At 39.0% G+C, this 27,170-nt stretch overlaps 1 protein-coding gene, 1 long non-coding RNA gene and 1 other non-coding gene across 15 annotated transcripts; 1 reads left to right on the top strand and 2 right to left on the bottom strand.

Annotated features, from left to right (window-relative positions):
- Nucleotides 1–76: 76 nt before the first annotated feature.
- On the bottom strand, nt 77–7,319 carry LOC111835836 (uncharacterized). Of its 5 annotated transcripts, none has more exons than XR_002836295.2 (6): nt 7,070–7,319; nt 6,747–6,900; nt 4,972–5,079; nt 4,438–4,522; nt 1,290–1,391; nt 77–744 (listed from the first exon to the last, which is right to left on the bottom strand). It is a non-coding gene; the product is annotated as an uncharacterized lncRNA (long non-coding RNA). The 5 variants fall into 5 exon arrangements; XR_002836292.2 differs by having other exon boundaries at nt 4,438–4,525; nt 7,084–7,317; XR_002836291.2 differs by having other exon boundaries at nt 7,084–7,315.
- Nucleotides 928–1,168, bottom strand: LOC111835841 (small Cajal body-specific RNA 6). Its single transcript, XR_002836299.1, has one exon.
- A 60-nt stretch (nt 7,320–7,379) lies between the features above and the next one.
- Nucleotides 7,380–25,882, top strand: LOC111835838 (claudin-7-like). Of its 9 annotated transcripts, none has more exons than XM_072701041.1 (13): nt 7,380–7,667; nt 8,346–8,728; nt 9,605–9,798; nt 9,881–10,022; nt 10,114–10,747; nt 10,892–21,023; nt 21,229–22,205; nt 22,534–22,907; nt 23,207–23,445; nt 24,526–24,690; nt 25,096–25,177; nt 25,295–25,408; nt 25,569–25,882. In XM_072701041.1, the coding sequence occupies exons 9-13, from the start codon at nt 23,226–23,228 to the stop codon at nt 25,645–25,647; spliced, it is 660 nt and encodes a 219-aa protein (XP_072557142.1). In that variant the 5' UTR covers nt 7,380–7,667; nt 8,346–8,728; nt 9,605–9,798; nt 9,881–10,022; nt 10,114–10,747; nt 10,892–21,023; nt 21,229–22,205; nt 22,534–22,907; nt 23,207–23,225; the 3' UTR covers nt 25,648–25,882. The 9 variants fall into 9 exon arrangements, with proteins under 9 accessions (XP_072557142.1, XP_072557140.1, XP_072557143.1 ...); XM_072701039.1 differs by having other exon boundaries at nt 10,114–11,029; nt 11,156–21,023; XM_072701042.1 differs by having other exon boundaries at nt 10,114–17,810; nt 17,901–21,023.
- The last annotated feature ends 1,288 nt before the right edge of the window (nt 25,883–27,170 follow it).

Below are 27,170 nucleotides of genomic sequence, written 5' to 3'. Positions count from 1 at the left end.
TCTGATAGAGGACAAGGGGTATAACAGTACACAAAATTCGTGGTTTGATTCAATTTCAGTACAGAAGGAAAAACAATTTGTTTTGAAATTTATTTTTAAAAGTACAAACAATCAGGAACAATGTACAACCAAAGGTAATGCGTCTTGATGTGTTTGAATAACAAAACCTTATTTGCACATGGCAAGAATATGTAAAATAATTAGTAAGACTACATCATGGCCATCATAATGAATTAAATTCTGGGTTCTCTACTACTAAGTACGGTTACATAGTTGTAGCAATACATAGCCCTATAACTAGTTATTTTTCTAGCCTGGCCTGAATTTCCTGGCAAAAGCTCCATAAATACCACAGGTAGTGTCTGTTTATGCCTTGCTCTGGACAAAAAATTGTTAGCACACTGGATAGGTTTCTAGCTTCAAATTCTAGTTCGCAAACCACCTTGGACTTAATTACGGTCTCCACTACTGGGAAACCAAAATGCTCCCACACCATCAATTATGACTGACTATAGCCAGCACTAGCTATAACCAACTGACGAAACATGTACAGCATCTTGCTGCACAGTTCAAAAGACCAGTCTCTCCTTAGAAAGCAGTTTGCTCTGACTTTCTTGTACAGCACTGTTGTGTTGTCCACCCAGCTTAATTTGATTCAGCATACGCAGGCTTTTATTGGAGTACAGGACACCAGGATTGAAAAGATGTGACACTTTCCTGCCCTCTTTCCTGAGATGTCCTGCCCTTAAGAGATGAGAGTTCAACAAATACAAAGTTAGCACAACTAGAATGTAAAGACATATTAACCTAAAGATATCAAGCAAAGCAAAATATAATCCAGTTAAGTTGTATGACACTAGCTTCATATACACTGCAATCACAGAACCACAGAAAACCCTGGTTCAAGGCAAATTCCTTTATGTAGGAGGTCTCAGCTTGAAAACTTGAGATCATGGACAGCTCCCTTCCTCCAGAACTAAAATAATCTTGGATCTCCACCACAACTATGTCCCAATAGCCTTTGGCACATAGGAGAAGGGGTTATCCAATTTGTTAGAAGCCCCTGTAGCCAACAACACACATCTAGAGCATGCTGGGAGTAGAACAAGGGCTGCTGGACACAAAAGGAAGTTGGGAGCATCAGACCTTTTACTGCTCATCATTGACCTCCAGAATTCACTCACACGCAAACAATATTCAAAGACATTAAACCACAATCAGTGCCTAACAGCCCTCCAGCACAATATAACAGATCACATCATACCAAGAAGTTGACAACGAACCCTCACCATTTTTGCAGTACTAAGTTCACAGCCGGCATTCATAAGGGTCTGCTTTAGTGATATTCCCAGTCAGCATTCAGAGCGTAATGTTCAGTACTGGTCCAAAACCTGAAAACAAAATTCACTTAAATGCATCTTAAAAAGAGCCAGTTATATTGTATTTCTGAAACAGTTTTGGTAGGTTATAATTCTTTCTAAACAAATTGTGAAAAACTGCAAAACACATTAAGCTGACGTGAGATAGTGATAGTAAATTTCTGAAAAATTGTACAACACAGGGCATTAGATGACTAGTGGAAACATTTGTCTGGATGACAGCTTTTCGGCACTATAAGGATGTTTACTTACATCCACAATTTGGTAAGCAGATTAGTAGTATGATTAAATTATTAAGGAATGGCGTATCATGATGCTGAAAAGTTAATGATCAGTATATATTTGGCATATCCTTGCGTTATCCTAAATTAGGCTAGCGGCGCACACCACATACTACTGTTTTGGTATATTGTGGAAGTGCTTTATAAGCCCTGAAGTGTTGAGGAAGGAGGACAGCTCAACAGCCACATCATCCTTTGATAGATGAGATATTGGGGATTAACAAAGTAATTTATTAAACATTTTATAAGCCTAGCCTTTAGAGACAGAGTTCGCTGATTTTCAAATATATTTCACATGTTGAAAAAGAAAATTATAATCAATAGTTGAACGATTTCAATCAAGCCAAATATGTTTAGTGTACAAGCAAATCTGCATATCTCCACACATAAAATATTGTGTGGTTATTCATCTGGCAATGTCCCAAGATAGCAGCCATGGTGTTTTGGTTGCTCCGATTTGTCCTAGCCTACTGTCTCTGTGCATGGCTCTCCAGCTACACAGTAGCACGGAGGAAAGAGCTCCACAGGGTCATTCAGGTCAAACAGCAGATAATCGGCTGCCCTCTCCTTTCACTTGAAGAATTGCACAGTTCCCGTTGTCTCAGCAGCATCCAGAAAATTCTACAGGACCCATCACACCCTGGACATGTACTTCAAGCAGGTGTTTCTGATACATAGACTAAAGCTAAACAGACTAAAAAACAGTTTCTATCCTTCAGCCATCACCATACTGAATGCTGCTAAGCTGATTATCTGATCTAGTGCACCTTCATGTTTACAATTCAGTCTCATGGTTACAACTAAGTTGGACTCATTGCCTAATTCATTTGCTGTTTTCAAGTGCAATAGGCGAAAAGTGCAATATCTTAAAACCATGGGGTATGACTACTTTATTGTTTGTCTATTTGAGATTTTATTGTTATTATGGAACTACTGTTTGGATGTGACACCTTTAAAATTTTGTCGCTGTGGAAACAATGACAAAAAAAGTATCTGAATTGAATTTTTGTGTACATTTAGTGGTCTCCAAGTAGGGCTGGGTGATATATCGATATTTTAATGTGCATGCATGGTAATCACCAGGGCTTCAGATGATGGGCAAACCATTTGGCCGGATAGCAGCTTTTTTGGTACTATATGGATATTTATTTACACGCACAATTTGGTAAACAAATTAGTAGTACAGCCAAAATATTAATGAGATGTGTTTTGAGACACCCAAAAGTTAGTAATCTTGTATCTTTATGTTTATTAAATTTGGTTAGCGGATCACACCACATAATACTGTTTCGGTATGCTATGGTTTGGTATACTTCGGTGCAATATACACTGGAGTGGCGGTGAAGAAAGGGACATCTTAACAGCCACATCGTTTAAAAGAGATGATCTTGTGGATAAACAAAGTAAAAAGATGTCGGTGGTGTGGCAGTAGTTTTTGCAGTTTAAAGTCAGACATGATTATTAAACATAAGGAAACGCCAAATTTATACTTATTACTAACTTTTGGGCTTTATAAAATGCCTCATTAATATTTCAGGCATTTAATAATCTGCTTACCAAATTGTGGACATAAACAAACATGCGTATAGTACCGAAAAGCTGGCGTACGGCCAAATGTTTCACCCATCATATGAAGCCATGGTGATTATTGCGCATTAGCGAAATAATCTAGATACAACCCTATCTCCAAGCAATCATAGGCAAAACACACACAAGAAACCAGTATTTTTTCCATATTCTATGCACAGCTGTCTTGTTTACAGTTACTGGTGGTGAATTGACACAGTGGCATTATTAAATACATATAAAAGCACATATGAAAGTTATGGTGAGCATTGTTCCCCATAGTTTAATGCTTAAAGCAAACTTAACTGTACATGTCTATCATTTAGATTTATACTTATTAGTTGATTAATCCAACGTTTTGTACTTTAAACAGACATAGTAATTATTAGTAACTGAAAACTATTGCGAGAGATCAAAAGTATTTCAAAACAACACTCTCACCCTGACCTCTTAGGAACTCCGTAGTAATATATTATTAATCTTGAACAAATATCGATGAGAAGAGGTTTCCAGAACAATTGATATTGTTTTGAGCTGAGCAAATTGAAAGGACAGAGTTTACATGCATGCCACCTACTGGATATACCTAGTCAATTATCTTGCACATGCGCAGTTGGCATGCAAGGTTTCCACTAGACAAAAATCTGAGCTACATTGCTCACTTACTCTAGCTGTCTACAGCCAATTCCCACTGCCATCCTCCATACGCATACAGTTAAGCTGTTGTTACATTGCCGAGTGAAAAACTAAAGATGGGCAAACATGAGGTTTTAACTAAGCACTACTAAAAAAAGTTGCCACAAAAAAATAACTAGCCCATATTAATTTATATAATTAAGCATTTGTTTACCTCCATATACAGAGAGGGAACATGCCATCACAACAATAATCTGACGTCTGTATTTTTGTCCAGTAGTACCACTATAACCACCCCACCATCACATTGCCCCATCCCAAACCTCTTGATCCACAGAAAAACACTGTAGTATGAACATGACATATGCACATGACTGTGTAGACCATAAAGGCACATGTTAAAAGTGAAGTATTAACTAGGCTTTACCAATGTAAAAGGATACTGGGATATAATGGATGAGATTGCATAGTAACACCCTATCAAAAACACTGATGCACAATATTTCAAAATATTAAGATGTCTAATAAAATTGTGTATACATGCATCCTTCAGTCAGTTAGGCAGAAATACATACATTCCAGTATTTATGTCGAGCGATGAAAAGTCAGACATCTCGAGTGCAGTGGGTCAGGTTTGGAAAGGGATGATGGTGCCATTTTCTACTTTTCAGAGATGGGACAAATCAGAGACAAAGGAAATTAAACTTGGTTAGAAAAACTAGCACTTATGCCTCATAGAAGCATAGTCACTTTGCCCTTAGATATGAAGTCAAGCAAAACATAATCCCCTTAAGCTGAAAGACTTACATATACACTGAAACCACAGCAGATGGACAAGATGGCGGCGTGATTGGGCACATCGGCCCCTCTCTCTCCGTGTGTAGTACTATTGCATATTGTACAGAGGTTTACTATTTTAGTACTATTGGTATTTATGTTGTATGTTTATACTTTTTATAATGTACTACGAAGATGAGAAACATTTCAATTCCCTTGTATGTTATGGACATATAGTGAATTGACAATAAAAGGCTATTTGATTTGATTGACTGATTGAAACCACAGAAACAAAAATGGTGGTGGTGGGGGGACCCGGGTTCAAGGCATACCCCTTTATGTAGGTGGTCTTTGCTTGAGAACTGGAGATCATGCACGCAGCCCTTCGCCCAGAACTGAAATTATCTTGGATCTCCACCACAACTTTGTCCCAATAGCCTCTGGCACACAAGATGTGGTGTTATTCAATTTGTTAGAAGTCCCAGTATCCCACAACACACACAAAGGCATCCTGGGAGCAGAAAAGTGGCTGCTGGAAACTAAAGAAAGTTGGAAGCATCACACCTTTAACTGCTCATCACTGACATCTAGAATTCAATGAAACGTAAAGTTCCCTGAGTGACGAATTTACAATCTGTACATATTCCATTGTGATGTTATAAACAAATGCTAGAGAACAACAAATTGATAATCAACACTTACCTTACAGTTTATATTGTCAGCATTTCTGCTGCACTAGCTGTAACTTTATATAATTACACTTCGCAGTAACACGCTTCCGCATTTTAAAGCTGCACGAGCCAACTGAAGGTAAACAGAATTCCCCGCACCCACAACGCCTTAAATTTCACCAGAAAACAGCAAAAAAAAAAGTAAAAAGCAAAAATCCAAAACAAATATGAACTTACACCATAGCAATGAAACCAGCTCGCCAAAATATTGTGAAGAAACCAAACATCATCCGGGAACTTTTAGGCCGCGTCACGAGGCTTCCAACCAATCGAGGAGATGAATTTTCTGATACGGATTACTTTAAAAATATGTGGTTAAAAAATGTGTTGAAAATGTGAAAACCTATACTAGTTGGCTTTAACAGAACTGGAGATTAAAAGCATGATTCCTTTCAGAAAATGATGTACATCCGACGCAAGGGCCGTGTGTGTGTAATTATTTTATATAATTACACACACACACTATTACTTTAGAGTTAGAGATGCGATATATTTCATATCCATACTTTCTCGTCATACAACAGTGGCGAAATTGTGTCTCGGTCGTCAGCGGCAAAACTGACAACTCACTAAACAAACCAAATGAATCAGCAGTAAGCAAGAAAATTCCTTCACATATTAATTTGAGAAGAACGACATAAATCTTGCATTAAAGTCTTAGGAAGTTTCAAATTGACCAAGTTTTAGAGTTTTTAAAACAGACACTTATAAAACGTGGTCTTTCCTGATTATTTAGAGAAGGGCAGACAAACGTGGACATAAATGGAACCTAACTATACAAACGAGAGGAGGCCATTCGGCCCATCGAGCTCGCTTGGGGAGAACTTAACTAATAGCTCAGAGTTGTTAAAATCTTATCTAGCTCTGATTTAAAGGAACCCAAAGATTCAGCTTGCACTACATTATCAGGAAGACTACTCCATACTCTGACTACACGCTGTCTAAAGTAGTGCTTCCTTAAATCCAGTTTGAAATGTTTTCCCGCTAATTTCCACCTATGGCCACGAGTTCTTGTATTTGAACTAATGCTAAAGTAACTAATCGGTTGAACAGCATCCAAACCTGTTCGAATCTTATAGACCTGGATCATGTCCCCCTCAGTCTCCTTTGCTTGAGGCTGAACAGATTTAGCTCAACTAACCTTTCCTCGTATGACATTCCTCTAAGACCAGGAATCATTCTTGTGGCCGTACGATAAATAAACTGTGGCTAGTGCTTAAGTAATTTTAATAAAGAATACGACGTGCCTTCTAAAAATGAAAGCTTCGTTTATCTACAACCACTACTGGTCTAATAGCGGCACAGAAAGGGATGCTAACAATTCACACGCGTTCAGAGTTGACACAAACACATGCACATCAAGGTAAAATACTTACATTGCGACGTTACGATATACGTAACGGTCCTTGGAATTCGAAATGAGTGTCTGGACTGGTGCTTAAAAAGTGTCTCGTAATTTATCCATCGTTGATCAGCACAGCACAGCTGAAGCGAGGTTAAACCTTTCAGTGTCGTTCAGCACCGTGAAAACTGTATTAAAACATACAAATACACATTAAATGTTTCACAAATTAAATTCACATCTTTTAACATAGACACCAATGAAATAGGATCATTACATGACATTACCAAAGTGAATAAATATCAAATAACAACTACACAAACAAATCACCACAACACAAAATAAATGAGACTGTACCCCGCTCTGCTCACCAAGGAATGCAAATATTACACAGGATAATGCTTTTACATCACATAAAATAGTGATAGATATATTAAAAAGAAAAAAAATCTGTGCCAGCAAGCTTAATCTCCATGCACATGTTCAAACCCTGCCGGAAACGCTTTGTCCAGTTCTTCCTCCATTATGCAACTACGCCTCATTGTAGGTTGCAAGACGGCTAGGCCATGGTGCTACTCGGCCTATTCATTTCTGATTGGTCGAGAAGATGGCCAGCCCCTCCAACGGCCAGCCCTACCTTTTAAATGTGCCCACCAATGGGAAACTTAGGCATTTTCAATGACGCCAGAATCTACTGCCGGTATCCTAGCATTTCTTCCTACCTAATATCTTACTGGTTCTGATTATATTTTGTCATACATTGTTATACTGTAATGTTGTAATGAGATATACATTTAAATAATAATAAAAAAAGATTCTTCCTACCTAAAAAAAAAAAAAAAAGATTCTTCCAACCTATAGATATTCTTCCGAGGCTTAGTGCGCATGCGCTGAAGAAGAAAAAAGTCAGAACGCCAGAAAGCTAGTACTCCACAGTGGATGGAGAGTTGTGGTGGTAAGTGTAATCAACACATTTTACTAAATATAATGTAACTGTAATGGTACTCATCTTCTGAAGAGCATAAAACAATTATTTCGATCGAATAATGGTAGCTTATGGTTTGGTTATGTTTAACAAACAGAATATAGATGTTAACATCACAGTAAGTGAGTAACCGTGTTAGGTGTATTTTTTTGTGGTGATTTTACATAATTGCGTTAGTATTAGCGTTAGGTAACAAATGTTGAGTGCAGTACGTCCTGTATAAAATTTAAACTTTGTAATTTATCGCAGAATGCTGAAACAGTGTACAGCTTTATCAGTAACGGAAAATTATAATTCATCCACCTGTGTGGCCTTCTTCAGACATGTATCTGAAGGTTTGTTTTGGTAAAAAAAACATTAACAAACAAACAGGTATGAAAGACACGCAGAGACCGTGTTGCCACTCGCGCATGCGCCAAAAGTCTAGTAACTTTTAGTGAAGACAAAAAAAAAGTTCCTTCAGCAACGGAGAGATGCCTACAGTCGATGAGTTCCTTTGTCTTGCAAAGTCATTGTTTGTGGGCCTCCCCACAAAGTATGCATTTCCATTTATGAGCCTGTTATATCTTATTATAGCCGGTGGGGCAGAGTACTGATCTCATATGACTCCAAAAAAATTGAGTGACACTGTCCTTGTACCAAATCCAGGCAATCATCCATTCACAAATACATTGGAAAGTGGCATCTCTTCCAAACAGAAAGATTACTTTTTAGTCATATCCGCAGTGTGGAAGATGACCTCAATGAATCACTCCCACCAATTTGCGACGCTGTTCAAGATGTACATGTAGACTGGATGCTATACCCTCCAGAAGACTCAAAGCTTCTCAGAATGGTGAAATACATATTCAAAAATAAGAAGCTCCCAGCTGACCTGCCTTCAGATGCCTGCAGTCCATCAAAAGAATATCCAAGACACTTGATTCCAAAAGAGACTGTGTGCTCAGAATGCCCCGGAGAGACCTTTTTAAGTGAGCCACAGATTATTTCTTGCAAAGCCAATATTGTCACAATGTCTGATGTCATTGAAGGTAATAGTAATTTCTTCTCTTTTTGCTTTTTAATTAATTTATGTATATGAATACTGATCAATTATTTGATTTTGCCATGAGTGTCAACATATTGGAAATGGTGGTACAAATTTTGCATGACATACAGATACCAGGAGTGGTCAGATGGGCTCCATAACTTTGGCAACCACACTGTTCTATCATTACATCTCTGTCTATTCCTGAGATACTATATTTTACTGTTCAAATTCTTCAGGCTCTCTTATGGTACAGATTTGTATGATTTGTTGATCATGTACAGACCCATCAGGTAGTTGGAAGTGTTGTTCAGGCTTTGGAGAAAACCTATGGTAAAAAAATCCCATCACAACAGACAGTCTTACAGGCTTACCTTCTTTATGAAGCACTGACAGACCACCAATATACATATTCATGCGTGTCTTGTGGGTACCACCCAGTCACGGTCGTCTTGGACTTGCACAAGAAGGGGGTCTTTGGTGTGGCAGGTCAGGACTGTCTTACTGTTGTATATGAACAGCCAATTGTAGATTGGAATGGGAAGGCAGTTGTCACACTTAAACAGCATTTTAGTCAACTTTATTGAGAATATAAAACACACAACATTCACTTAGTGCTATAACACATGTATAGAAAAGTGTTATGTAACAATTTTGAATATTGTTTATCCCTTTTCTTAAATTATAGTGAGCAACATAGAAGCTCCACCTGAATATTTCAATGGAACTGTAAATGCTAATCAGTTTTGGGAGTCTTTTTTTTTTTTTTTAGAAATAGTGAGTCGTGTGTTAGTGCCAAGTAAGTCTGTTTTGTGAATCATTGTTGGCTTAAAGTACATCAGAGATAAATTGCTAAGATTTTGTAATTGTAATCCTATAGGTAGCAGACAGAACCCCGTTATGTTAAGTCCTTCTTTTCAAAACTGGGCACCGTGGATAGGACGCAACACAAGGGGCTCTAATCTGATTCATAACACAGAATACAGGAATGTCCAGCAAGTCCAAAATTCAGATTATTCAAGTGAATTTAATATCACTGACGATCACCTCACTGATGAATTTCTGAAACTCAAGGTATTTATGTGTTCGTTGTCAGCCATTTACAGAGGTTGGATGACAATATTTAAATTAGTAACCATACTTTGTGACTTTGCAGATGAATGTTCTGCATAGCCTGTGTAGACAGTGTGGTGTAGACCCAAAGGGATCACATATGGACATTATCATGAGGCTCCGCAAAGAGATGCAGACCAGGGCAACATATGACAAGGTTTTTTCAAAGGTCTGGGGAGCCTCTGGTAAGTAAATTTTGTAATTGATTATTTCCACTACAGCTTTAATTTGTGTTTTTGTACAGTGCATACACTGAATTAATATTTTTTTAACCAGGTTGGATGGGCTGTTGTAACGTGCCCCTGTGCATTTGTTTACGCCATCAAGTTCAATCTGGGCTGATCAGAGAGCCCAATTGATTTTGCAGATCATCTTCTCTCCTTCAAGCATTTTCCAAACATTACACAGTATGACTTTGCAAGAGGGCTTGCCTGCCACACCAACCTGAGGAAACCAGTCCTTTACTCCACATGAGGGGTGACTCTTGGAGCCCCCAGACACCAATATTGAACTGGCTACATCATGTCATCTTAACATAAGCTTACCATGAATTAAATGTAGAAAGCCTGTACCTGACAAGAATGGTCACCCCTTGACAGGGTCATCAGAGCATTATGTTCTGTATGACCGCTTTCATGAGAAAAACACAAAGAATACAAGAGATGCTCTGCGGAAAATTGAGCATGTAACACAGTTGCATGGTTGGGTCAACAGCCAGTGTGCTGAGCAGCTCTTTGCCAGCATGAAGAAAAACAACTATTTTCTTAACATGATGACACCTTCCTCTCGTTTTTTAAATGAGAAACATACAGTATTATATGGAATGCAACAACAAAACACTGCAATCCATGAGGATGATGGGGCATGGGGATAAATATTGTGCTGGATTCAAATGGTAAAACTGTATTAGGTATGTATTTAAAAAGTATGTTTTGTGAGGAGAATTTTTATCATCATTCATTGTTAATATTGAGAATGGTGGAGAAGTTGTGATCATTTAAAGTCAGTAATTTGAAGTTATTACTTTTTTGTAATGCTGTAACATTCTTAACAGCCTCTGCTATGACCCCTGCACCACCTGTTGAAAGACCTTCAGAAACCTCTGAAAGAGCTCTAGAACAAACGGAACTGAGATAGACATGCTGAAAGAGAGATTGAGGAATTCCAATTTTGAGAAGCCTTAGAACCACTGGTAAACACCTCTTAGGCCTACTCTACAGTGACTTATGCATAGACTGTTAATTGTGCAGAGAAACTTTTTGAGAAATATGCTAATTTTTTCATGGTATAACAAAAAAAGTGTTTTTTGTCTCTTCAGAATGATTACGTGCTGGACACCAATAGACCAATGGATGAAGCAGTTGGCATAGTAGAACCAGTAGTTCTGATCAGAGCGGACTGTTTGGCATTAGTTTAAAATTGTGAACTCGAGGAAACAGTAAATAACAAACAAATAATTATAATATACACTCACCTAAAGGATTATTAGGAACACCATACTAATACGGTGTTTGACCCCCTTTCGCCTTCAGAACTGCCTTAATTCTACGTGGCATTGATTCAACAAGGTGCTGAAAGCATTCTTTAGAAATATTGGCCCATATTGATAGGATAGCATCTTGCAGTTGATGGAGATTTGTGGGATGCACATCCAGGGCATGAAGTTCCCGTTCCACCACATCCCAAAGATGCTCTATTGGGTTGAGATCTGGTGACTGTGGGGGCCATTTTAGTACAGTGAACTCATTGTCATGTTCAAGAAACCAATTTGAAATGATTCGAGCTTTGTGACATGGTGCATTATCCTGCTGGAAATAGCCATCAAAGGATGGGTACATGGTGGTCATAAAGGGATGGACATGGTCAGAAACAATGCTCAGGTAGGCCGTGGCATTTAAACGATGCCCAATTGGCACTAAGGGGCCTAAAGTGTGCCAAGAAAACATCCCCCACACCATTACACCACCACCACCAGCCTGCACAGTGGTAACAAGGCATGGTGGATCCATGTTCTCATTCTGTTTACGCCAAATTCTGACTCTACCATTTGAATGTCTTAACAGAAATCGAGACTCATCAGACCAGACAACATTTTTCCAGTCTTCAACTGTCCAATTTTGGTGAGCTTGTGCAAATTGTAGCCTCTTTTTCCTATTTGTAGTGGAGATGAGTGGTACCTGGTGGGGTCTTCTGCTGTTGTAGCCCATCCGCCTCAAGGTTGTGCATGTTGTGGCTTCACAAATGCTTTGCTGCATACCTCGGTTGTAACGAGTGGTTATTTCAGTCAAAGTTGCTCTTCTATCAGCTTGAATCAGTCGGCCCATTCTCCTCTGACCTCTAGCATCAATAAGGCATTTTCGCCCACAGGACTGCCACATACTGGATGTTTTTCCCTTTGCACACTATTCTTTGTAAACCCTAGAAATGGTTGGGCGTGAAAATCCCAGTAACTGAGCAGATTGTGAAATACTCAGACCGGCCCGTCTGGCACCAACAACCATGCCACGCTCAAAATTGCTTAAATCAACTTTCTTTCGCATTCTGACATCCAGTTTGGAGTTCAGGAGATTGTCTTGACCAGGACCACACCCCTAAATGCATTGAAGCAACTGCCATGTGATTGGTTGATTAGATAATTGCATTAATGAGAAATTGAACAGGTGTTCCTAATAATCCTTTAGGTGAGTGTATGTTTTTATTAATATATATTTTGTGTTGATAATATCTGATAATATTGTGTTCATTGTAAGAACATAAGAACTATACAAACGAGAGGAGGCCATTCGGCCCATCGAGCTCGCTTGGGGAGAACTTAACTAATAGCTCAGAGTTGTTAAAATCTTATCTAGCTCTGATTTAAAGGAACCCAAGGATTCAGCTTGCACTACGTTATCAGGAAGACTATTCCATACTCTGACTACACGCTGTGTAAATAAATGCTTCCTTAAATCCAGTTTGAAATGTTCTCCCGCTAATTTCCACCTATGGCCACGAGTTCTTGTATTTGAACTAATGCTTGTACACTAGATTGTCAACTGTTGCCTGAAGTTATTTTGTAGACCTAGTGAATAATTTAAAAAAGTAAACTACCACGTATTTTAAAATAAAGTTTAGGTTAATAAAAACGGGAAAAAAAATCATCATGGATATATAATCTCTGTTTTAAGATGATGTAAGGGGGATATAGGGCTTTCGAAAGAGCAAACAGGCACACTTAGATTCACTACTAAAAACGCTTTATTACAAGCAATACAAAATAACCTTGCATTAAAATCAATACCAAAATATTGGAGCAACGGTAATGCAAAATAATTCCATATCACAAGTGATATCCAGTGGTATTACAAATCATAAACAATAATAAAACCGCCAATACAAGTGATTATAGGCATTAGGGGTGGAGCCGAACCTGAATACGGTATTCGGAAAGGCACAAATAATGTGTTTTTTACGAATACTTATTTCGAACAAATACTTTAAAAAATATTTGTATTCGGGAACAAGAAAAACTTTATATCAAAAAGCTGCGTTTCCTCTTGAGACCGCAGTGCATGCCCGGATGAGTGAGTGAGTTCAGGAGTCGGGGGGGGAGTAAAAGAGGTGACTGACACAGGCTGCTCCACACAGCAACAGAGAAGGCTCGGCTGAGCGAAAAAAAAGACTTAACTGTATCACTATTTTTGGTGAACAGATTTTTGTACCTTAACTGGGTTCCGGAGGCAGTTTATAACTTTCGGGAAGCGGAGTTTGATCGGGAGATTATTCCATTACGCTGCATTATTGACGTCTGCAGTCAGGTGCTCTCATGTTCGCTCTGTTTACGTAGCTCTGTTAGCTCGGTAATTTAGACAGTATAGGCTGTTGACAGAGTAACGTTAACGTTTGGTTAAAAAGGTTAAAACAATGCTTGTGTAGTTGTGTCGAATTGTATGCACTTGTAGGAGTTATATGGTACGTTTAAGTTACTCTGTCTACTGCATATCCATAATTATTATAATGGATATAATTAAAGAATACTTACACTATAACGTAAATTAGAAGTGCAACGCAAAAAAACTGGATTTTTACGCCTATTTTGAATTTTACTCGAATACAAATACAAATGCTTTTCCCCCCTCAACAAATACAAATACAGATACAAATACTGGCTGCTTTGCACACCCCTAATAGGCATGTATAAAAAAGTGACAGTTGAAACATGCATATATATAGAGAGTGCAACTTGATATTATGGTTATTGTAATAATTGATTAAATCAACAGATTGAAACTGCAAAGCTATCACACTCGGACGTTCCATCATCACCTACCCTCACTCTTAGACTGGGGAGCCCGTTTCAGTCCTGGCAGGAGATCAACACGTGAGTCCCGAGAAAGTGCCGGGCGATGCGCGCTCTATCCCACGGCTGAACTCCAACCAACACTGAGATCTCCCCCTTCTTTTATACTAAATTTAGGCACCGTGTGCGAGCAGGGGACGAGCTGGCCAGGCTCACCCCTCCCTTCAGGCAATGTGTTGTCTAATTTCCAATTTTGTCTGGGTAAGCAGTTTGCAGCTTCAATCAGAAGTGATAAGACAAATTTCTATAATCAATGCGTCCCCCCTCCTCGTGAGGATGGGGTGAGCGTCCTACACACACTGACCGCTAGGTGTGGTTTTAATCAAAGATAGTTAGACAAGTATCCTTGGGCAATACTTTACCCTCTTCCTGCCGTTAGGCACAGCTTCAATCAAAATAGAATTGAGCAGTGCTTTCTCTTCTCTTCTGAAGACTCTTCAAAAGAGAGGACAAGGCAGATGTCTCATATACCGACCAATGGTGTGCAAAACATACTGGGCGAACCCTTCCAAAACCCAGGGACACCTGGTAAGCGTACTTGGATACAGCAAGCATTCCAAAACAAGGATTCTTTCGCATAAGATAAGGATACTCTGAAACCAGTAATTTGTGAAAAACAAGTTATACAAGTAACCAGAAAGAAAAAAAAGAACATGCTTTTGCAGTCTAACCTTGACACAATAATATTATAGGTGAATCATGGACGACGTATTTGAATCTCAGGATGATTAGTCCACACACGATCACAATCAATCAATCAATCACCTCATATGTATGACAGTAACAGGAAGACTGATTAATTCTAGGCAACGTAGTCATCCGGAAATTCGTTCTAATACAATCTCTAATACCTCTTTATAATAATTGCACACACAGAATGTGTCTGCCAAACATTCAGGGAAACACAATTCAGGCATTCAGATACCATTCAGTTACCAGTGCCTGTGTGTAATCGGTCTTTGACAGTTGATGTCACACTCGCTAAAGTCGCAGTGTATTCTGGGTCGAATCGCCATTTTGCAGGTATATAACTCAAGAGCAAGCGTTTGCATCCGCCTTTATCCTTCGAAAGATGGGATACTCGTGCTGTGTGAAAGGCTGTCATACTAAATCACAAGGCAGAAAGGTGGACCACAACATAAGATTTTTTCGGATTCCCACTTGGAAAAAAGGATATGGACGGCAGGTAGAGGAGGTGTTAAATTATTCCATGTATTATTTATTATGCATTTGTAAGGCTGTCTACATGATTACAGTTAACTTCATCATATAATTACTAATAACTTAACTTGAACATAAGAAATTTATTGAAGTAGCCATTTGGCTGCATCCAGACCTGTTAGAATCTAATATGCCTGGACCATGTCCCCCCTTAGTCTAATTTGTTCGAGGCTGTACAGATTTGTTTGCAACTTGATTACAAGTTAGCGTACCTTTGCAGTGACAATTGTGTTGTCGCAGTCCTGCGTTCGAAATGTGAACAGATCCTACACCCAGCCATTGATGAAATGTCCGTGGGCTTCAAGAGATTTATAGTTCTTGAACTGTTCATATGTGTAAGCCCTGATACCATAAACAAGGTAGTTTGTTATATCCAGAGATGAAGCTAGAGGCAACAATGTCGCGTCGGAATTCCATTTTTTTATTTGAGATCATACGGATCTATATTGCTGATTGTTGACAATTTAGCCAAATACTGATCCCTGGCGTCCTTCGTAAGTTTTTCTCTGTAAGGAATTTTCTCGTTCTGCTTTTTCTTCTCCATTCTTCCTAGTGTTTGCGTCCGCAAATACCTTCAAAATGGCGAATGGGGGCGTGTCAGACACTGCAGACACGTGACTGACAAAGACCGATTGTTATGCTTTTTTGCTTATATTTATATAGTTGCCAGATTTGGTGCTGCAGGACATATTCCTGGATGTTGTCCTTTCTGAAGGAGATGCTGCATTCTTAAAACTTACCCTGGTGTGCTCACGCTTTAGTGAAATTAGTCAATTGGAGGGAATCCTCCAGGAGGTAGGCTCATTTTCTCTGGCTTGATAGTGAGTGTTAGAGTGTTTTAATGCTACAGTTTTTGTGCATTTTGATAATTCATTTGTTAAACATTATCTCCATCTACTTATATTTTGTAATACATAGGTATCACAGACTGGAGTTTGTAATTGCTTAAGCTCAAAGCTGCAGGGATTTTAGGAACTAGCAGCTTGGATTGAAAACTGGTTAACTGACAGGAAGCAGCGAGTAGTTAGAGACATAAAGTCACAGTGGGCCTGCATTCATAGTGGGGTACCGCAGGGTTCAATTTTAGGACCACTACTGTTCCTAATTTACATTAATGATATTCACACCAATACATACAGTAAACTGGTTAAATTTGCAGGCGACACCAAGGTGGGTGGTGTAGCAGATACTGATCTAGCAGCAGAGAGGCTACAACAGGATCTGGATTTAATTAGCGACTGGGCTAATACCTGGCAGATGAAATTTAACATAGATAAATATAAGGTAATCCATGCAGGGAGCAGAAATATAAAGTACAGATATTTTATGGGTTCCACTGAAATAAAGGTAGCTGATTACGAGAAAGATCTCGGTGTGTATGTTGATGCTTCCATGTCCCACTCTCGCCAGTGTGGGGAAGCAATAACAAAGGCCAATAGAATGTTGGGTTACATCTCTAGGTGTGTGGAGTTTAAGTCAAGGGAAGTGATGCTACGATTATATAATTCCTTGGTAAGACCCCACCTAGAATATTGTGTGCAGGTTTGGTCACTTTACCTTAAGAAGGACATTGCTGTCTTGGAAAAGGTGCAACCTAGGGCTATGAGAATGATTACTAATTTCCTGGTCTTGGAGGAATGTCTTATGAGGAGAGGTTAGCTGAGCTGAATCTGTTTAGCCTCGAGCAAAGGAGACTAAGGGGGGCATGATCCAGGTGTATAAGATTCTAACAGGTCTGGATGCTGTTCAGCCAAATGGCTATTTCAATATTAGTTTAAATACTAGAACTCGTGGCCATAAGTGGAAATTAGCGGGAGAACATTTTAAACGAATTTGAGGAAACACTTCATTACACAGCATGTAGTTAGAGTATGGAATAGTCTTCCTACTAGTGTAGCTCAAGCTAAAACCCTGGGTTCCTTTAAATCAGTGCTAGATAAGATTTTAACAACTCTGAGCTATTAGTTAAGTTCTTCCCAAATGAGCTTGATTGGCCGAATGGTCTCCTCTCGTTTGTAAATTTCTTATGTTCTAAGTCCTCTTGCACTTGCAACAATGTGCTTTTAAAAAATTCTCATGCCTCTTCAACCATTTTGCTATTTAACTCTATCCAGTTTACAGTTTTTAGTTTCAGTCTCATACCGTTAAAGTTCCTAACATTGTATACTTTTGTTTTGGACAGGGACACTAAAATAACCTTGAATTTAACCATGTTATGATCACTACTGTCCAGTGGTACTAAAACCTCTAATTTTCCAATCCTATCCTGGTTATTAGAGAAAACAAGATCAAGAAGGGCTTCTCCCCTGATAGGGGTATTAACAAACTGAGTAAAAAAAACAATCCTGTACTAATTCCACCATCTCAAGTTCATTTACAGAAGAGCCAGAGACTGTGTCCCACTGTATCCCAGGTAAATTAAAATCACCCGTAACCACCACATCATTTTTATTGGTCATAAAATTGATTGTCTCAAAGCACTTTAAATCATCCCCGCCCAAAGCCCCCAGTGAGCAAGCCAGAGGTGACAGTGGCAAGGAAAAACTCCCTAGAAGGAAGAAACCTTAGGAGGAACCAGACTCAGAGGGGGAGCTCATCCTCCTGGCAGTGATCAAGGTGGCAAAGTTCCAATTCACATTTTCCCAGTCTTAATATTTGATTCACAAAGTGGGGGGCTGGGAGGTGATAACAGGTAAGTGCTGGAGCAGCTTCAGATGGCAGGGTGAACAGTATTACAGCAGCAAGGCATACAGGGAAGATATCACAGGCAGTAGGGTGAGCAGGCCGGAAGGATGTCACAGGTAGTGGAGATGTCACAGGCAGCAGGGTAGGCAGGATATCTTGAAAATTTGGGGTTTCCAAATTAGCCAAAGGAGGGGAGACTAGAGACTGTACAAATAGTTAGGTGAGTGCAATATGTAAGCTCCTGCAGATAAGGCCATGGCAGCTGCAAACAGTTAGTTTCCTTGTCTGTGCCACTATCATTAAAATGATAGTGGCTGTAAACAAAGAGAGTATTTAATTTTTAAAAAATTGTCATCATCTTCATTAAAATTACCCGACGACTCTCCAGTCCCCACAATATGTTATTTTGCCCACTATATGTATAGGACTGCTACATCAAATACATTCTGTACTCTCTTGGGTTGTGGAGTTTGTAATACTGAGGACCGGATGTCATGTAAGTTTTTAAAACCAAATGAGGATAAAACCAAGGTTTTGATCATTGGACTTGAGAATTGTACAAAGGACTTGCAGGTCCTCTGGGATCCAAGGTGATTTTGTGTGTTAAGAACTTGGGCATTATCTTTGATTTGTTAAATTTTTCTCTTCATATACAGAAACTAGTGCAATCATGCTTCTTCCAGTTAAGAAACATCGCAAAAATCAAACATCCTATCTTTTTAGAACATAGAATTAATTATTCATGCATTTGTGTCATCTCGCCTGGACTACCTCAATTCATTATTTATGTACCTTTGTCAGAAAACTCTGGCACGGCTTCAATTAGTTCAAAATGTGGCAACTCGGCTTCTTACAAAGTCTATACACTTTGATCATATTACACCAGTGCTGGCCTCACTCCACTGGCACCCAATGAAGTTTAGAATAGATTTTACACTATTGCTGTTAACTTATCAAGCCATACATGGTGAGGCTCCTGAATATCTTTGTGAATTGCTGACTGTTTATTCAATTTTTGGGTCCCTAAGGTCCTCTAACCAAGGTTTGTTAGTGGTTCCTAGAACTAATTTAAAGTGGAAAGGGGACTGCGCATTTGCCACTCGTGCCCCACGATTAAGGAATCATTTCCATCTGGATATTAGACAGTCTGATTCTTTTGCCACTTTTAAAAGGTGGACACATTTAATGGCACTTTTAATTCCAATGAGTCAAGGTAGCATTTTGTGTTTTATTTTAATAGTACTTTCTGTTTTATTGTTTTGGTTTTATGTTGTTGTGTGCTGTATGTTTTAGGAATAAGTTTCTTTTAAGATTTGTTGTACAGCACTTCGTAGCTCCTGCTTAGAAAAGTGCTATGTAAAAAAACGTTTACTTATTTGGTGACTTATGTATCTATCAATTTATGCTTACTGTGCCTTGATTGGCTGTGGTTAGTTTTTAACAGTGATATGCTTAACTTTGTACATGTTACTGTCAAACAAAATTCATTTTCTTTAAAAGATAAGATTTGGTAGTACTTACCTTGCTTCAGAGTGTTGACATGCTTATCATTTTAAAAAGAACCTCACCATAAAGAGGCAGGTATCTCATTAGGATACCAACTTGATTTTGCACTTTGTGTTATTTTTACATTTAATATTGCCTATATAATTTTGTACCCTGTTTATCTAGAGTAGAGAAAGAAAATCACTTCAAGGTTCATCACTTCATTATTTTTTTATTTAATATTGCCTGTACAGATACTGTACATCCTATGTATACTATTTATTTTAAATTGAATAGACAAAACACCTACAGGTTATCAAAGTTAAGAATTATTTTTTCATTTATTTTTTTTTTCTCTCCTTGATTTCATACAGTAGAGGTATAACCTAGACCTAGTTAGTCATGCTGCCACTTTTCTGAAGATTTGTATTGTATTTTCTGGAGGTTTGTTATATGGACAAATAGAATTCATTGTTTAATTAACAACCCCCCCCTTTTTTCACATTCCTCTGTGGCCCTTATCTGATCTTTCTGACCCATTATCAAACTCTTTGTGGTCTACCATGCTGCATTAAAAGAATCCATCCTCGAGAGCAGACCAACTGGGATAAGCCACACCAACCAAAATATGTTGTTCCCACATGTGCAATTCAAATTGGCATTACCACAAATTAACGGCCACGCCTATCTAAGGTTAAGATGGGCTGTTTAAATGTGAATATGTAATGTAATGTCTGTACAATTTACCCAAAGTGTAACATCTGTTGATGTGCAACCCAAAACACCTATACCGTATACTGATGTGAGTCAGTAACAGACATAAGTAATTGTTAATTAATACAGATGGTATGAGGTGTGAACCGCCAGGCTGGTATGGCATATTTGGTGTCAAACTGATGGACAATCACTCCTGATTCCAAATCAGGTCAGGGGTTACCAGAAAGTGTATGTATCAAAAGTTACTCCAGCTTAATGAAAATCATCAGCAAAGGGGAATCAGTCTGGTCATAAAACCCAAAAGGACTGCTACAGACACCCTTGTGAAAGCCCGCCAAATAGATGGTCAGCCATTGGTTCAGGTGTCAAATTCCTGGTCATCCCTATTCATGAACTTTATACCATAAAACCTGGCACCTCAGAACAAAGCCTCTGTAGCAGAAGGAACATCCGCCCGGGAAGAGCAGGAAGCACATCAGCCCGAAGAGAGAGGTGGAGAACATCAGCCCAGGAGAAGAGAAGCCTACAAGAAGCCCTCCTGAAGCCTGCCGGTGAAGGCCTGCTACCCAACAGAGAACTGCAACGAAGACAAAGCCTTTCACCTTAAAGCTTCACAGGGAGAGAAAATCCAAGGGGCTCCACTCCAAACGCCACGCCATCCTGAGTGCCATCATCCTATCAGTTCATCAGCCTCTGCAATCAACTGCCAAGACTATACACCCCCCCACTCTGCAACCAGGTAAACCAACTTCCTTTCATTCTAACAACCTAAGCTGTTCTGTTAACCTGCTATATGGCTTTAGGGTTGTGTTTCTGCAAACTGTGCTTGCTGTGCAGAACAGTAATTCCCTTTTAAGATTTCCTATTTAAACCTGGTCATTGCATTTCCATAATTACATTGTTTGTTTCTATTCCGTTATTTTGTGTTTGTTGTTTATGTTAAGTGTAATGTCAGTCTTATGTTAGTTGTATGAATAAATGCATGTCTTTTACACAACTTCAGTCTCTGTTCATTGCATGCTCATAATAGTCCCTGCCTCTGTGTGATCTGGCTACTACAGGGGTAGCCAATCTTACCCGCAAAGGGATGGTGTGTATGCAGGTTTTTGGGATAACCTGTAGGTCAGCTATTCAAACCCAGGTGTGAGGACTCTTCAGCCAATCAGTCTTCTAATTAGTTATCTAATTAGGGAGTTGCAGCAAAAACAGCATACATACCGGCCCTTTGCGGATAAGATTGGCTACCCCTGGGCTACTATAAGCTCTGAAACCTCAAACTCGCCTGAAATATCGCGAGACTCTCTCTCGACGGCCGTGAGGGGAGCTTCGCTACCAATCTTTTACATTAACTGCTGATGCAGGTCGCTGGACGAGCCTTCTAACCCAGGTTACTAAGCGGTACTGGTAATTAGTGAATCCCATGCAAGTGTCACATTAACAGATTCACGGGGATACCGCAATTAAGTTTGGAGGAACCAACCATTCGGCATAACGATTAGGCAATAATCGTCATTACATATATACTAATTATAATCAAACTTTAATTTCAAAACATATTGGTGGCGATATTAAAATTTACCTGAGCTAATAATTCCTACAATATGTAAATCAGACTTATTAGAAATTAGGACATTTCTTTTTGGGTAAGGGAGTAATGTAAGCACAGAAATCGTAATGTTTCATATTTTATATTTACAGTTTAATTAATATGGGAAAGCCTCGCAAGTAACGAGGGGAACATAATTTAGTTCGTTGTTGTTACACGGAGGTTTTTAGGGAAGAAACGTGCCGAAGTGAGTGACACAGTAGCCTGGTTATAACCTCCAGAAAAAACATCGTTATTAAAAATACCACTGAAGTGGTTAAGCGAGTCCCTTGTCTTCAATCCACCTCCCGCTAGCTAAAGACCCCCGTCCTCCGGGTGAGTTCCGTTTTAACTACACGACACCATTACCAGCAACTTTTAAAGTTTGCACAGTGAAAGAAACATGCATTCAAACACAAAATTTATTCATACACAGGAAAAATGTTTCTGTCTTTCAATTTAAAATATTTATGCCCACATGTACTAACTAACCACTTGTGTGTAAAAAAAAAAAATCACTTTTCCATATCCTTCATGTCCCCAGATGAATTAGTGTAATTATACTTTGAAACTGATTTTGTGTAGCCACTGTTTGCACGATTTTTATAGAAAATATAAGAAGTCATCTATACATCCATTTTCTGTAACCGCTTGTCCTATTCAGGGTCGCCGGGAGTCCGGAGGCTACGGGCGCAAAGTGGGTAACAATCCACGATGGGGCGCCAACCCATCACAGAATATAATAAACATTTACATTTAGTTATTTTAACAAATACTTTAATCAACACAAGGCAAAGGAGTGTTATGATACTCATAGAGTGGGTGCTCAGTTACTTGACAGGCAATAGCTATGCTATCAGACTGAGAATGTGCTGCGCAGTATGCGGTATATTTGCTCAGGTCATTCTTTTGTGACAGCACGGTTATTGACCCTCAGATATATATTAGCTTAAGGGGAACAGAGACACCAAAAATCCTACAACTGCACACCTCATTTACACAGGTCTTTAATAGTCATACCAGGGGTTGGACACACATGTAAGTCTTGCACTATTTTTTATGTAATTAATGTGTAAATTAGTTTTAATGAAATTGTTTTTTTTTTTCAAGATGCTGAACCAGAATTTCATTATGAAATTTTTGCTTTTGTTTTGATATTTAGTTAGTTAGTTATTCGGTACTTGTTCTCTGTTAAGCAGTAGATTGCAATACTAAAGTATATGCATCATTACAGAAGTCAGTTAATTAAGTGGCATCTTTTTGATACAATCTCCTATCTCTGTTCCTCCATTCAACTCTTTCTGTTCTGGTTCTTTGCTGTTTCTGGATTTTTTTAGATCATAAAGTGTGCCAGGAATGGTGGTCATGGCAATGCAGATCCTGGGCCTACTCATGGGCTTAGTGAGCTGGACCCTCGAGTTAAGTTCTACAAGCTCCCATGTCTGGAAGGTGAAGAGCCATGCAGATGCAGTGACTACCAGCACCTGGCAATTTCAGGGTCTCTGGATGCATTGTGCAGCCACTGCTGTTGGAGCAATTCAATGTCACAGATATAAAACTGTCCTTGGTCTACCTGGTAGGTTTATCAACTCACACAGACACATAAGCAAATGTACATAAACATGTACATAAGCAAATCTGGCAACAGTGATCAGTGGTATTTGTTGGCCAGCTCTGGTTATTAGAGATGTGTATTCCTAGGAACTTGAAACTGTTGACCTGCTCCACCTCAGTGCCTTTGATGTAGAGTGACTGCAATGGAGGCAGAGGCAGAGGGGACACTTTACTGACTAGGGAGTATGAGGTCTCATTGCTTTTATTAATCAGTCCAGATATGGTTGTACCATCTGCAAAGTTAAAAATTATGTTGTGTTTTTGAGCTGATCAGCAGTCATATATGTGTGTGTGTGTGTGTGTGTGTATATATATATATATATATAAGATGGAAGAGTTTTTGGACTGTAACAGCAGCTCTGGAGGGCAACATTGCTTATTGGGCATTAAGCAGACACTTTGTTGCTTTACCTCACCACCACTGGTCTGTCAGTTAGAAAGACCAAGATCCAGTTACAGGTGTATGTCGGCAATCCAAGACCTGCCAGTTTTACCACCGGTTTGTGAGCTGGACGGTCCAGGAAGAGCATACTTACATATGTATTTGTAGGTGCTCCAAGGCAGAGTGGAGAGCAAAAGGTACCGCATTATAAACTGACTTATTTGGGCGGTGGTGGAACTGAAGGGAGTCAACAGTCTGTGTTATAGAGTTAATGAATTTTAAAACTATTTCCTCAGGTATTTCATGACAACTGATTTGAGGGTAACAGGGCCTAAGTCATTCATAGCATCTGTGTTAGGTTTTTTGGGGACTGCACCTGGACCATTCTTTCTGAGTATAATTATCTCTAACCGTGAATCTTGGAACTTTTTTTTAAGCCGTATAAGCATATCTGATTCTTTAATTTATAAAGATATAAAAATATTATACTTTGGGAATTCTTAAGTATTCTTAAGTAATGATTGTTTAGATACTAGTTGAAAGCCATCCTGGTGGTTTTCCGAAGTGCTGAAATTTACCCAAACAATAATCTTTGTTGGTATTTTGTAGTTAATAATGTCTTGCTTGATCATAATGTGAAGCATATCACTCTGTGTCTAGGTTATATTCAAGCATGCCGTGCTCTGATGATTACCTCTGTGCTTCTGGGCTTGTTTGGTGTCATTATATCACTGCTGGGAATGAAGTTCATAAAAATTGGACATATTTCTGACCATCTAAAGGCCAAGATTGCCACATTTGGTGGTATCATGCTCCTTCTGTCAGGTGAGTTCCCACAGATTAGGGGAGTAGCAGTGTCCAAGTGTCTGATAACAAATGTAATGTGTAATGACTTGGATGCTCTGTGTTTGTGGAGTTTGCATGTTCTCACAGTGTTGCATAGGAATGCACTTAGGCTAATTGGAATCTGTAAATTGCCCATAGTATATAATCCAAAAGCGTGTGTGTGTGTCGTATGATGGACTGGTATTGCATCAAAGGCGCACCCCAGTCTTGTGCCCTGAACTGCCTGGGACAGGCTTAGACAACCCTGGAGTGGTTTGAAGATCGGTGGATAGGTTAGGAAGAGATAAGATTAAATAACAATTTGGTTGCAAATAATAATTTAGATTCCTTTTATTTTTTAACTGGAAAAGTACAATTAAAACAGAAAAGCTTCCATTTTTTCAGGGGCCTCCTCCCTCACAGCCGTGAGCTGGTATGCCTCTCAAGTCATACAGGACTTCTACAACCCCTTAGGTGGAAGCCTGAAGTGAGTTCATTGGTTTTGTAAAGGCATAAATTGTGAGTGTGAAAAGTCTCATATAGATACACAACACTTACTAACTATAACTCTGTGACCTCTCCACATTAATCACACCCGCTGCAGGTTTGAACTTGGGCCTGGCTTATATATTGGCTGGGGGGGTGCTAGTCTGGCCATTCTAGGCGGAGCTCTTCTTTGTGGTTCGTGCAGGGGCAGCTCAACAGAACTGCCAACAGGGTAAGGGCAGCAGGAAACACTTAATATTTTTGTCATTGTTGCTGATGATGATGATGATGACGATGATGATGATGATTATTATTATTATTATTATTATCTATATTCTGTTTGTCATTGTGGAACTGTGGTCTGTTTGACCTGATCCATTTCTCTCAACCAGGTATGATTACACATATTCTGTGAATAGCCAACGACAGAAAATCTGCGCACCAGCACTGAGCACAAATGCATACGTTTAATCTATTACATAAGCAGTGTTAGAGTACATATATAGGTATTTTACTAATATTCTTATCCTGGTTATTTACAGTTGCTTTGTCCCTTTATTAAATATTATATATATATTCTAATGTGTTTGGCAGTTACTACAATTTCAGTTTATTAAATGTACCTAGTAAATGTACAACCCATCCATTGAATTGTAAATATTTAAAATCCTATTCCAGTGTGCTCTAATAAATGATACTGATGAAACCTACTTTTATTTTATTACAAATCATTAGAGTAGTGCACAAGAAAAGACAGAGCTTCTCAGTCATTCTTTGAAAACCAGACTTCTTTTTGACATTCTCTCATTCACTCCAGTCAACACAAAAAGATTTTTAAAAATTGGGTGTTAAAGTATCAGTAATATTTCAGAGTGCATCATAAACAGTTCTGTGCTTACATAAATTTAAAAGTGGATGTGTTTTTCTACTGAAGAGCATTTTGTTTCTAAAGTAACATTTTGGCATTTTCTATCCCATGATTCAATACTGCTGGACTATCCATCCATTGGTAACTGCCAATCCTGTACAAGGCTGTAGGCTCGTTGCAGCCTATCTCAAGAGGCAGAATGCATAAGGCAGGTGATTCCCTGGATGGGATACCAGTTCATCGCAGGGATTGCATTATGGACGACCAGTTCACCTAACTTCTCATTCTTTTCAGAATGTTTTATTATTTGGCTTCTGTGTTAGCCATGTACTGCGCATAAAAAGTATGTTTGAAAACAATACATTTTGGACACTTGGAAAAAGGAGGACAGAGCTGTTAGGTTATCTCCACTTGGTGTTCAGCACATTAGGAGGACGCTGGATGGGTGAGGATGGCAAGCAATAAGGGTCTGCTGAGAACATCTATGTGAGACTTCCATGTGACATTAATTCAACTCACACCACCAGAAAAAATGTCTCCCATTTGCACAATGAAGTCAAGGGCATCGATGTCAAGGTCTCAATCATTGTAGCAGCTACAAAAAACTGTGCCCAGAAGACAGTGCGTTCCTGTCACAGTGGTGACTCGAGTCATGACAGAGGTGGAAAAACCAGCATTAAAATTTTTTAAATGTCTCATTGAACGATCTGGTTCAGATCATGCCATTATGTTCTATTAGAATTGAGGTCTTATATTTGAGTCCCTGTTGATTTTTATGTTGTTGTTGACTTTGTTGTTTTGGTGGTCTTTATACATATGTTGTACATTGAATATGTGGTGAAGCACAGTATAGTACCAGTCAAACGTCTGAACACACCAACATTAACAACAACAATATAATGACCCTACGCACCCATTGAGGTTTTGTAAGTATTGTATTATTTTGTGAACAAGGAAAGCGTGGCAACATCAACACTGTTTATGGTGGGGATGGGGTGCTGCTGACCTCAACTCGGGACGTTTTGGGTCGGTGGAGGGAGTACTTCGAAGACCTCCTCAATCCCACCAACACGCCTTCCAATGTGGAGTATAGGGACTTGGGTGTGGACTCCCTTATCTCTGGGGT

Source organism: Paramormyrops kingsleyae, chromosome 17, assembly GCF_048594095.1.
Source record: "Paramormyrops kingsleyae isolate MSU_618 chromosome 17, PKINGS_0.4, whole genome shotgun sequence".
In the NCBI taxonomy this organism is placed as follows: Eukaryota; Metazoa; Chordata; class Actinopteri; order Osteoglossiformes; family Mormyridae; genus Paramormyrops; species Paramormyrops kingsleyae.
Note: the sequence above shows the minus strand (reverse complement) of the source record. Positions and strands in the feature narration are given on the sequence as shown.

What these genes read in the sequence shown, in the direction of transcription:
- LOC111835838 (XM_072701043.1), top strand. Translation starts at nt 23,226, where the DNA reads ATGGTGGTCATGGCAATGCAGATCCTGGGCCTACTCATGGGCTTAGTG. An exon ending in TATCATGCTCCTTCTGTCAG is followed by an intron (nt 24,691 to 25,095) that starts GTGAGTTCCCAC and finishes CCATTTTTTCAG; the next exon opens with GGGCCTCCTCCCTCACAGCC. An exon ending in TCAACAGAACTGCCAACAGG is followed by an intron (nt 25,409 to 25,568) that starts GTAAGGGCAGCA and finishes TCTCTCAACCAG; the next exon opens with GTATGATTACACATATTCTG.